The sequence below is a fragment of the Monopterus albus genome, unplaced genomic scaffold (assembly GCF_001952655.1).
Source record: "Monopterus albus unplaced genomic scaffold, M_albus_1.0 scaffold81.1, whole genome shotgun sequence".
NCBI classification, from domain to species: Eukaryota; Metazoa; Chordata; class Actinopteri; order Synbranchiformes; family Synbranchidae; genus Monopterus; species Monopterus albus.
In genome coordinates, this window is record NW_018127961.1 from 317,176 (window position 1) to 329,899 (window position 12,724).

General features: G+C 39.8%; 2 protein-coding genes across 11 annotated transcripts in view; both read left to right on the forward strand.

Moving 5' to 3' along the window:
* Window positions 1-2,377: 2,377 nt before the first annotated feature.
* Window positions 2,378-6,554, forward strand: osr2 (odd-skipped related transciption factor 2). Of its 2 annotated transcripts, none has more exons than XM_020606761.1 (4): window positions 2,378-2,661; window positions 4,654-5,340; window positions 5,693-5,792; window positions 6,069-6,554. In XM_020606761.1, exons 2-4 carry the CDS (start codon window positions 4,691-4,693, stop codon window positions 6,249-6,251), a joined length of 933 nt encoding a protein of 310 aa, XP_020462417.1. In that variant the 5' UTR covers window positions 2,378-2,661; window positions 4,654-4,690; the 3' UTR covers window positions 6,252-6,554. The 2 variants fall into 2 exon arrangements, with proteins under 2 accessions (XP_020462417.1, XP_020462418.1); XM_020606762.1 differs by having other exon boundaries at window positions 2,390-2,661; window positions 6,151-6,551.
* Window positions 6,555-9,578: 3,024 nt separating this feature from the next.
* vps13b (vacuolar protein sorting 13 homolog B) overlaps window positions 9,579-12,724 on the forward strand; it is a 360,621-nt gene continuing 357,475 nt past the window's right edge. For 2 of the 9 annotated variants that reach the window (XM_020606756.1, XM_020606755.1), the window contains exons 1-3: window positions 9,618-9,809; window positions 10,800-10,953; window positions 12,235-12,378. In XM_020606756.1, the coding sequence (XP_020462412.1) occupies window positions 9,808-9,809; window positions 10,800-10,953; window positions 12,235-12,378 (300 nt within the window). In that variant the 5' untranslated portion in view covers window positions 9,618-9,807. The other 7 variants (XM_020606753.1, XM_020606747.1, XM_020606748.1 and 4 more) reach the window with 7 other exon arrangements.

A 12,724-nucleotide genomic window follows, 5' to 3' on the forward strand; every position in this document is an offset into this window, starting at 1 on the left:
CGAACTATAAAGAATATACTCTACTATAAAGAATATACTATAGTAATACTATAAAGAATATACTCTAGTAATACTATAAAGAATATAGTCTAGTAATACAGCGCTAATTGCTATGACTGTAAAATAAAAACCAGAGGCCACAACAAAGATGTCCGGTATAAAACATTAATAAGACTCCAAGCAAGATAATGTTACACAGTCCTCTCTGGCCGCGATGAACCTAATAATGATACCTAAGACATACCTTAAAAACAATTATACCTGAACAAAAACACTAAAGTACTGTGTGTTCATCTATATAGTGTTATATCTGTCGGGATGTTCTTGGGGTAAAAACACAGCTTGTAGAAATAAGTAATCTAAATCGTTTACCCATAAAATTAACCTCGAAATACCACAAAAATGTCCATATTATAGGCCTAAATTAAAAGTGTATGTTCGTTGTAGATTTCTTTTTTAATAGCTCATAGTTACAACAGGACGTCTATATTTTCCTGCAGAAAATAATTCACATATTTTGTAAGATTGTGATGAATTTCGACAATGTGGATTGCACTGGTAAATGGAAATGTAATTATTTGAGACTCTATTATAGACAAGCCCAGGAGGTATTAGTGTAAAACACTGCAGCCAATTTGAATGGTCTTTTTTTCCACGGACCAAACACGATATACATTATTATCCGTTTCCACAGTGAAATGGATATGAAAACGCCATCATCTATAATGTAAAAATGTAGGGGTTTGTGTGTCTTCTAACCCGCCTGCAACTGTTGAGTGTTTTGACAGTGAACATAGAGGCATGGGTGATATGAAACCGAACGAAAACCACAAGCATGTTGTGTGCAGAAAATGTTCTGCAGCTCAAAGAAACCGAAAATTAGGCGTAGTGAGCTTTTGGATAGATTGAACATCTTCGACAACTGCTCTGGTTGTTATCTCGCATAAGGAACTGGGAAACCTCTGGCCCTTTGCACTCATTTGATTATTAACGCTGGCTTTAAAGGCCAGGATGGATGAGTAGCTCCACTGAGCCCGAGTCAGTTCCATTTGAATTGTTAGAGTTTTGACCGATCTGCTTTTGGTTCATTATTCTCATTGTTTTAAAAGAATGAATTCTCCATATTTTTGCAAAACTATTGAATAAAGCTTCAGCGAGTTCGACAGAAGATAAGTGGTTCTAACAGCCTGCGTTGTGTCAAGCCGCAAACAGTGGAAGAGCAAAGAGCTTGTTATTTGGTTCAAGTCCCAATAGGCGGCGCTGCAGACTTTCATTCTGGACACCAACCCAAAGACTAACACTGCAACAAGTGAAAACTCCTTCCACTGTCCCGCTCAGCATTTAGGAACTGCATATTCATGACAAGCATTTTCTCAAAGTCATTTTGTCACACATATATATTATAAAATAAAATAAAGTAAAATAAAACAGACCGTGTGAACGTTTCTAAAAGAGAAATATCAGTAGACATGTTTCACCATACAGCACAAATATTTCCTTTCCATTACTATCCAGTGGGCTTTACAGTGACTTACGTTTGGATAGAAAAACTAGGTAAACATCTTAATATAATAAAAGCCTGCTGACATTTCTGTCTGTGTAGCAGTAATAACAAACCACAGTTCAATTCATTTCATAAACCCTGTCAATTCTCATAAAATACATTTTACAAAAACGAAGAAGATATTTTTGCAGATGAAGGATGACTTCAACATATAGGCTTTAGCCCATCAGCATATTACAGGCACTTCCACTGAGATGGGACATATGGGATGATGTCTGTGCTAACAAGCCTGTTTAGCTGGAGCCTAAATACCACAGGGCAACCTGTCCAGGTAGGCTGTGGGACATTCTATTTATGGGTTTGAAAAACATTCATTCTTATTCATTATTAAGCTGTAGGGGGGAGCTTATTGTTAGAAGAATACAGCAAATACAAACGTGTTTTTTTTTTTTTTTTGTTTGTTTGCTCCTGGCCACATCAGTGAACTAATACGTTTTAATGTGGTGGTTTTGCTTGTACCCTCCAGTTTCACAGATGGGGAGTATGGTTTTAAAAAACAAAAGCAACTTGTAATCCGATTAGGTATCCAAAAGCACGTTTTCAAAATCGTGGAGTTGGAGGGAAAAGAAACGAGCGGGGTTTCCTTCTGCGGTTCCAAACACGTCTCCAAAAGAGGGCATCAGCCTTGGATATATGGTACATGAAATGTGTCAGAGGAGGCAGGTTGAGCTGAGCACGCTTCTCTGCTATAGTCCGGAGCCTTAGTTGCTATCCAAACACAAATAAACAGAGGAGGAACACGGAGTTAATGATAGAGGACGGGGGGTGGAGGCGTGTCGAAGGGCGGGCTGAGCACGCCGGAGCCCCGGAGCCCTGAAAAGTGAAGGACCGGTGCGCTTTGCGCACACTTCCCTCCCTAGCTCCGGACCAGGCTCCCACGCTGCTGCCGCCTCTCTTCCAAACTTTTTCGTCCCTTTCCACAACTTGTCCCATCTCTGCACACGTCCGAGGCATCAGAGTTGGCTGCATGGCTGCATGAAAGTTTCATGGACTTGGAACTTGGGAAACTTTTAGCGGCGCTTTTTTGGAGCTAGTCGCTTCTATAGTTACTGTGGATTACTGACATACTGCAGGACCTTTCGCAGCTATTTACTGGGGTAAGATTGTGCTTGACAGGGTTTGCCAGTCTTCTGTAGGAAAGGAACCAGTCTCACTCAGCTCAATTGTTAGAACTTTCTGCCCGAAGAAAAGACAACGTTTACTGTTTGAACTAGAAACCAACGCGATCAGATTGCTAGTTAAAAATGTCAACTGTTCACGGAGAAAAATCTAAAATCTATCCAAAGGTGATTATTGCTTCGTGATGGTCACCAGCTTGAAGTCATAGCTCACTCACGTTTGAACATCACTGGTCTCTGTCCTCACATAACTGTTAAACACGCAGTGGCCTTCGCAGCTGCAGACGCAATTTACAGAAATATAAAAACTGTTCCTAAAAAGAAAACTGACAGGGACTCAAATAGTGTAACAATGCACGTAGGCTGCTGTCAAAGTGTAAATGAAGTCCAAAGGTTAGTGAGAGAAGAACAGGTTGAACAAAGTTGTACACATGGGCAAAGAACAAGTGCCTGTGTAGCTGCTGCACCTGCGCAAAATTACGTGTAACCCTACGGCTACCGTTTGTGAAAGGGAAGCAAAGTAGACAGAATATATCTGTGAAATAAATGGGACGACCTGACTGGAATAAACGGGCCTCCCTCTGGCTAAGGAGGATTTTCACTCTGCAAGCCCCAAGTACCATAATCTAAACCACCTTTCAGGTTCGACAGGTTGTGTGAAGAGTTATGTTAAAATGTGATTTGGCTCGATCTGTTAAAAAACGAATTTACATTTATTACATTTATTTATTTAGAAACACAGTAACGTAGCTTGTTCTTGTTTTCCGTCTCAGATCTAAAGGTCAGCTCGCCTCACACCACTGGCTCACTGCCGTTTCCCCCGTGCGTATAGTCTTGAACGTACATGTGGACTTTTTGTGCATGAGAAAACATCATTTGTCATCCCCACATCCAAAGGGAACCAAGCCCCGTCAGCTCACCTCATGTGTCCCACGCTGTGGACATAGGATTCCGAGTTTAATTAAACCTAAGCTTGGTCTGTATGAAAGTAGGTTAGAATTCCTCTAGGTTATTTACTGCCATGTTCTTCCCCAGGGGAAACCCGTCCCATACAAAAACATGGAGCATAAATAAATATAGACCTAAAAGCTCAAATATTAGTGCCTATAAAATGGAGTGGCTTCGCAGCCATAACAATAAAAACATGCATTTCCAGTAAAGATTAAAGAACCTCTTCTTGTGGTTAACAGTCAGCATGTGTGTGTTTTGCTCTGACTCATGTTCGTGCACTTAATAACACAGGCTACTTGATGTGTACTGGCAAAATTTCAACCATCTACAAATTTACATACAGCGCACTTGTTTTCACTGTGAAACACTAAATCCATCAAAACAAAGCAGCCCAGCTCCTCCAATTAGCTTGTGTGAGATTTAGTACTTTATTTAGACTGAACTGAATATCTCATTTACACTGTTAATCGATGTCATATGAGTCGTTTTGCACTCAATTTAATTACATTTTGGAGGACTGATTTGCTTTATAAAATTGGTTTGAAGCTTGTTTCCACTTTCATGGACAAACTTTGCTAAAGCGTAAAATGTGTTTTCTCCAAGTGGGTTATGAAAAACGTTTTATAAATCATTATCAGTATAGAACAGTGTTAATGCACCTTTATAGGTTGTTCAGTGCATGTACCTAATTAGCTCCATAGCTTAGTTTAATTGTTAGAAATTAAAGCAATTACTTTGCCCCCTTTCACACGCTGGAGGAGAATAATCACCTTGTAGGCGGACATCTTTTCTGTGAGATAATCGCTATCGTGTTAAATAAAAAAGCATAAAAACCTCTCGAGTATAAAACCTGCGTATAGGAAAACAGGAGGTTTTTGCTGTATCATAATTACTGGCTGAGGGTCATGCTTTGCCTTCTTCTAACCACATAATTACTGCCTCTACCGTTTATGTGGCATTTACATACAGCACTCATCATTATTTTTTAATTTATTATCACTATTATTTTATTATCCCCAGGGTTCTCATCGCGTCTTCTGCAGAGGTCCAAGTCGAGATGGGGAGCAAAGCCCTACACGCTCCGATCCCCCTGCACCCTGCTCTGCAGCTCACAAACTATTCCTTCCTACAGGCCGTCAACACTTTCCCCGCTGATCAGCTGCAGGGACTGTACGGCCTCAGTGCGGTGCAGACCATGCACATGAACCACTGGACTCTTGGTTACCCGCATATCCAAGGACTGAGGTCGACAATCACAGAGATGGCAGCCGCACAGGGTCTGATGGACCCCAGGATTCCCTTCCCAGCGATACCCTTCACAGCAGCGCAGCTCTTTCATCCAAAACAAGCCGGCGTTGCGCACGGCGTTCCCTCTCTGCACAAAGACAGGCCGAGGTTTGACTTCGCCAACTTGGCCCTCGCTGCCACTCAGGAGGACCCGCCGAAAGCTGCGGATCTGGCGAAGTTGGCATCGGGACTAGGGGGAACCATCTCTGAGCTGAGCAAGCTGTCCCCGGACAGAAAACCTACCCGGGGCAGGCTCCCTTCCAAGACTAAAAAGGAATTTATTTGCAAGTTCTGCGGAAGGCATTTCACCAAGTCCTACAACCTCCTCATTCACGAGAGGACCCACACGGATGAGAGGCCGTATACCTGTGATATTTGCCACAAGGCCTTCAGAAGACAAGATCATCTCAGAGACCACAGGTAAGACAGATTTACGTGCAGATGCTGTATTAATCACGCACTGGGTTGAGGGGAAAGGGTTCATTCCCAGCAGCATTCCCGAGGTTGCATGCTATTAAAGTCACATTTATATTTATTTCTCTAATTAACCTATTCAGAACTAGCGATTAAAAACATCGTATTCATTTGAAACACAGAGAGGGGCCTGTTCCCAGAGTTTTCTCCATGAGGGCGCTAAAATACTTTTACCACTCATAAGTTCCACAGTAGCCTAAAGATTTTTCGCCCTATGGCTCTGGGGTTTTGTAATAGCCTCGAGCAGACCTATGCACAAGCATACGTTTGATTAAATGTGGTTTTTGTCTTTTTTCAGATACATCCACTCCAAGGAAAAACCATTTAAATGTCAAGAATGTGGGAAGGGATTCTGTCAGTCTCGAACTCTAGCTGTCCATAAAACCCTACATATGCAGGTAAGCTGAAAATATCTGTATTCACCTTGATGTTATGATCACTAAATTATGTGACGCGTTATGATTATAATTCACCATGCATGGGGATATGAATAAGTCTCGTATAACAACTGCGCCTGGCCAGTTAACAAATTAAAACAAGAATGCGAGTGAGAAACACATAAATACGTTTAATGAGAATTATTGTGGATTAATTTAGATGGGTGAAAGATGTAACTGATAGATGTTCTACACAATTAAAGGGAATAATCCTTTGCTTGCTTTAAATCTAAACAGGAGTCTCCCCACAAATGCCCCACATGCGGAAGAACCTTTAATCAAAGAAGTAACCTGAAAACTCACCTTCTCACCCATACAGACATCAAGCCCTACAGCTGTGGCCGCTGCGGAAAGGTGTTTCGGCGCAACTGTGACTTGCGACGGCACAGTTTGACGCACAGCCCACATCTGGACTACTAGCCTGGACAGACAATGAGATAACAATGGACAAAACGCAGGAAGACAAGCCAGAGACTTCTTTTGTTTCTTAAACAGTCTCCAAATCAGGAACTGTTTACTGCAGCACATTTGAGTGGGATTGGTTGCACCGCAAGTGTGGGACAGCAGTGGAGCCGTGGCCACGTCCAGCTCTCCAGCCATGGACATGTCCTGTAAATATAAAGACCATGTACATAATATTATTTTTTATTTTCTTTTCTGGCCTTACAAATATAAAGTTGTCCAAAAAAGCAATCATAAGTTTAAAGTATGTTAAATTGTATTTTAGAAATAAACACTTCCTTGATACATTTTCATTTGTTCTGTTTTCATTTGTTTTCCATGACTTGAAACATGAGACACCATGTTACCCCAAAAGTCATATTTGCCATCAAGTTGACTGTCTACATGTTTGCATGCATCGAGGGCTTAGTGCTGCCTTAAAAAACAGTAAACCAGCAGATATCACGAGAGTCCCAAGGACGTCTTTAGGTTAAAGTCTGAAGTAAATCATCTCATAAACAGAATTATATGTGTCATTGTGAGTGATAGTTGATTAAAAGAATATGAGAATTATAAGGACTACAACTGTACAACTCTTTGTTAAAACGATGATCATGTATTTATTATCTATAGGCCTACAACACTATCTGTCATTCACCTGTCAGTGTTATTGTAAAGCTTAGGATTATTAAGCTCCATTATCTTCAATGTCTAGAGTCTATACAGAGGCTGATTGGTATTATATTAGCCGCATTAGCAGCCATATCACGTTTTTATCTGCATCACCTCTGATATCATAATTGAGCAGCAATGCGACTGAAGCAAAACCTGCGGTTTAACCCAACGAGATGAGACGTCAGACAAATTATCGAGATTTATTATACATGCACTAAATGTTCAGCTGTTTCTTTAATATACTTCTCCATAAATATAACCGCTACTAAACTCATAACGTCTTACACCAATGTACACACATGTAGTAGGTCTATATACGCCTACAACTCAATTCTACAAATGAAAAAGGAAATGTTTTTGAGCTATAATTTGATGCTTGTATCATTGTTTTATTACTTACACTGTATGAGAAGCGGGTTCATGAGGGAATGATGAGCGCGTTGGCTGTCATGGATAGATTTGTGTAAGTACATACAAATTCCAAGCTTTTGATTTCATCCAACTAACCTTTGATGGGACAATAAATGAACCAAACTGACTCTGAATATGAACTGTCAGAGCTGCGGTCTCCCTCCTCTGCTATGTCTGTCAGTGCTCCTTGGCCTTCAGGTCTGTTGTTGCATGATTTCAATATTGCTGGCTACTGAAAACACGTTTAAAATCCGATTTCACTTGACAGTGCAATTCATTCCTTGAAAAAATAGTATTTATATTTAATGGGCTCAAAATAGTGTCTCGAACAAGTGGTTATAATAGCAACAAGGCGCACACTGCTGCTGTAAGGCCATTAACCACGGCCCAGTTTATTACGCACTGCAGGCTATTTGGCAAAGTCATCAGGGTACAAAGTTTCCAGCCAGCTCAAATTTACAACAACAACAACAACAACAATAATAATAATAATAATAATAATTTAGGAATTAGTTGTTTGAAAATGTTCCTCCTAAATTTTTTATTAAAGTCTGAATTATCTTGTGCTAAACAGATTAGATTAGTTAAGCAAATTCTAATAAACTTTAAATAGTAAAATTCCGAAGCCCAAATATACCTTTAGAACATAATGCTGGAGGCGACAAGTAAGAATGAACGTTTTCAACCATTTTGGAGTCCTCCCACAGAGGAACAACACTTTGGTATATTTTTATACAAATGGGCTACGAGCCCCTTTACTCTTCTGTGTTCGTTTTCATTTTTTGAGTCCTTGACCAAAAGGGAAACCTGAAATTGTCCGCCAAGTCGGTCTATTTTATAACTCAAATTTAAGTTGGTCTATTTTATAACTCAAATTTAAGCTGTTCACATCGGAAATATTATCCTGGAGGATAAAAACACAAATTTTATATGGATCACATTGTAAATAGAATATCAGTTGGACCCACAAAATTCGCGCTTGCACACATACAGTGACGCACGCACGCTCACAGCTGGCAAAGAGTCTACAGACTCATAACCAACCTCATCGGCCTATGTGGACTGTGTCCTCAAGCTTTATCTAGCTGGCGGGGGAGAGGCTGCATTGACAGTAAATTTTACATTCCAAGCCTTGGGAGAAGGCAGAGATAACTGGTAAGATTCGGGTCAGGCTAAGCATCATAAGACACGACTGGTTAGGCGTAAGGTTAAGGTTAGGTTGAGGTAAAGGGGAGCAAATAGCCACGGGGAGCCAGACTCCACTTTCACCTAAATCTGCTCCCAGGCGTTGGAATCTAACGCAAACCGTGCCCTGACCGGAGGACACAGAGCTCTACTACTCACTGCCGCTCTCGCTTAAAATAGTCTCCTTGTGACCCTCCGTGGACAGGGACAAAATTCACTTGTTGAGTTCAGCTACACTGCCCCTATTGCCACGACCTGGGGAATCCTTTTTAAAACTACAATCATCTGGATTTATTTGTTTGTGCAGGTTATATCTTTTTATGTGCTCAACAGTAGAAAGTGCTATACCTCCTTGCTATTATAAACAACTCAGTGGCAACACAAAGTTATAACTGCATAAACTAAAGTGTAATGGGATAAAGATCTGATAGCTAAAGAAACCCTCAGCCGCAGAGATTAAGGGTGTGCCCACTATATAATTGTGAAGTAAAGATGCAACCTAACTCCGTTATTTAGATTATATTTGTTTAATAAGCCAGATTTTATTATTCCAAAGGCAAACATGATCCTAGGCCAACAAAAGAACACCATGACAAATTATTTAGTTTTTTAAATAGTCTTTTACTTCGGTATTCATTATCTATATTATTTCACACTGCATTTTAATTTCCAGTAGGTTCTATATCTCAATAACAGTAGCCTACAGATGTATGTACATGTGCCTCAAGTAACATAACGTTATTATGACACTTCATCTCAAATTTGAGATCAGATTAGATCAAGATCATTTAAGATCAGACCTAAAATGAGGTGTAAAGAAACCACTTAAGTCACTTGTGCAAAGCTCCTCCTACGGCCTTCACTATCTTATTAATTTCAATAGGTCTCGGTCTCAGTAACTGAAGTGAATGAAGTAAAACCTGCTTTGCGCTCGAAGCACAGTCTTTTGTTTAAAACGCAAACATTTCAAGGGAAAGCAACGTACACATTGACACTAAGCTGCTTACTGTCTCTCAGCAGTGAGCTACCACGACCATATATGGGCTAGGGGCGTGCAAAGCTAATTACTAATATCACGTGGAAGGATACCTTTACGTTCTCTTCGTAAATCATTATTACGCAGAGACACTTTTGCTATGGCAACACGCACCTTTTGATTAAGAACGGTTGGTAAACGTGATGTAACACAAGCCATGTAGTACTGTTTAATTTGTAAATTTCTCTGACATTATGGCACACAGTTTTGCATAATTGAGAGGAGACAATGTGCGTATGACATTTGTTTGGTATTCTCATGGGTTTATTTTTAGTGTTTTCCGAAATCTGTCCTCTAAATACCACGTCAACCATTCATGTATCACATGCTAATACAGCACATGCTTATCCTCTACTCCTAAATTACCATCGCCATTCAATTAAGTCGTAGCCTACACGTGTACTAAACCGTGAAGCGTAAATTTGCTACAGGACGAAAAGGCAACACCATCATACGGAAGCCGCGCTGGTGTTTACTGATCACGTTTATGTCGAAGCTGTTCAGTGATATGGCTAACGTTAGCTAATGAGATGAATAGGTTATATTAGACGTCAAATTCAAGAAACTCCTGCAGGATACAAGTGAGGACAGAGTAAGGAGGGGATTGTTTTGTTTTTGCCTATGGCCACACGTTTGCCATCTTAAATGGAATTAGAACGACTCCTTTTGTTAGCTTAGCTTATTTGCTTTGCTGATGTGGTGTGTATAACGTAGGCTAAATGACAGGAGAGTATAACGTTAGTTAGTCTCTCGAGCTCAGTTAACTAACTCCGCAGTACGTGTAGTTTTTTTTTACAGCATAGCACGACACTGCTTAATTTAAAACACGTACCGTATTTACATTGCTAAGTACTTGGAAATGGGTAGTATAGCTTTTGCTGGCGTTTCCACTTTAGCAAGTCACACAAATTTAGATGAGTGAGCAAGTTAATGCAGACCCCAACTAACTTACAATTAACTAACCAGCTGAATTTGTCAAACGAAGTTAGGTAAAACTTGAACTGCATCCAACAGGAATAGGATTTTTTATTAACGTCTTTAACGGCTAGCTAAAAACCTGCCAAATGTAGTTACACTTCCAGCTTCCTTCGGTGGTTTTTAAATGCAGTGGTGTATATTTGAGATATAATGACAAAACAAAGTGTAATACTGGAAAGTACAGATAAACACAATGTTAAATTACATCACTGTTTTGTTTGATTTTTTTTTTTTCAACACAGGGACAACATGTTGGAGTCCTATGTCACACCACTCCTCATGAGCTATGTAAACAAGTATATCAAGAATCTGAAGCCATCTGACCTGCAGCTGTCTCTCTGGGGAGGAGATGTAGTGCTCAGCAAGCTGGACCTGAAGCTGGATGTGCTGGAACAGGTACCGTATGTTGAATGTTTGTTTACAAGCCCAAGACAAAACATACTAGGGTGAAAGATATATTTATACCTTCAATGGACTATAATAGTCAGTGTGGTTATACTGTTTGTAGGAAGACCATGTGGTTTGGATGGATGACACTTATGAGCCTGTGCTCAGTGCAGCCAGTGGAAGAAATATTAACTAAAGTGATTTCATAACCATGCCCACTTAATGTTCTCAGACAGAAGAAGCAGCTAACCATGTAAACATGACACTGTTAACATTGCTAATGTCTATACAATGCTATCAGATTTTAAGCTGTTTCACTCCCATAAAACACAAAATGCATATACAATAAAGTAAAAGCTTTTGAAAGTAATTTAGGAGTAGAGGACAAGCATGTGCTGCATTTTCATATTTTTGGTTCAGTCATATCTACATCTTAGCTGCAGTGTATACAGTGTAGTCAAGATATATTGCCCTTACTTGAATCAGAAAAAACTGTATTATTTTGACAATTGTGCTCTTTTTTTTACACTTGTAATGTCTGGATTAGATCAGTTAGCCATAAGTTCAGTTTTTTTCCTCTGAGTGTGTTCTGATTGCTTCGGAAGAACAGATCAAAACACTGCCTAACCCCTCTGAGATGATGTGATGAAAGTTCTTCTTGGAAGTATCTTGAAGTAAACAGACAGTGGGAATTGTGTTAGGATTTTGATGTGTAATGCTATGTCAAATCCTTGGCAATTATTCTCCCATTGCCTTTATTTTACTGCATTTCATTTAGACAGTACCTCTTTTAAAATGTGCAATTGGAAATCATCTTTGTAATACAAAGAGTAATTTTGACTGAAACATTTTGTTACTGAGAAGATGTACTGTAAATTCATGCTAGCTTTTCCTCAGAAATGTGTTTGGTTTTAAGTCTGTTGGCTTAGACTTAAATAGGAGGCATGTGAAGCCTGCGTGTAGGCAGTCAGGTTTCATGGGACTCATTCTCACGCATAGTAGTTCAAGATGCACAACAGTGATTCGTCTGCCTCTGGGAAAATCTGACATTCTTTAAAAGCATGACCAATATGTAATCAGTAGCTGTTGTTTTTATTGTCCTCTCCTCTTCAAATATTGATTTCAAAGGGCTCTTGGAATGATCGGTGAGGGATCTAAATGTTCTTGAAGCCTAAGTAGCTATATCAAGCCCTCATAATGTCTGCATTGCAAATGTAATACTATAGTACAAAATATTTAATAGTTGTATAGCTATGTGATTCCATCTTTCATGTCTTTGCATATTCATAGGAGTTAAAGCTGCCCTTTACATTCATGAGTGGCCATATCCATGAGCTGCGTATCCACGTACCCTGGACCAAGCTGGGCTCAGAGCCTGTAGTCATCACCATCAACACTATGGAGTGCATCCTCAAGTTGAGAGATGGAGCCCAGGTTAGTTCTTTATGTGAAAATATCAATGTCTTTGGGCTGGCAACTTGGATTCAAAAATTGCCATTTGCAGTGAGCTGGCATGATGATGGCCAATTACCCCCCACAAACATCAAGAGAATATGATACTGAGTTTTTTTGGACTGTTTTACTGAAGCTACACTTGCCACACAGTATTTCCATTTGCCTATAGTGTTATGGCACTTCATAGGCTGGACTTAAAATGTGTTAATTTGATACAGCTTAATAGTGGTTGCTTTTGTCTTTCTAATTACTTTGATGAGAAATATATTGGAAAAGAGGAATGCAAACAAACTAGAAACAAATTAATCACTGCCTCATTCAGGCA

Excerpts from the sequence above, each read along its gene's own strand:
- osr2 (XM_020606761.1), top strand. The coding sequence starts at position 4,691 with ATGGGGAGCAAAGCCCTACACGCTCCGATCCCCCTGCACCCTGCTCTG. Across the intron at positions 5,341-5,692 it reads GATCATCTCAGAGACCACAG|ATACATCCACTCCAAGGAAA; the intron begins GTAAGACAGATT and ends GTCTTTTTTCAG. Across the intron at positions 5,793-6,068 it reads ATAAAACCCTACATATGCAG|GAGTCTCCCCACAAATGCCC; the intron begins GTAAGCTGAAAA and ends AAATCTAAACAG.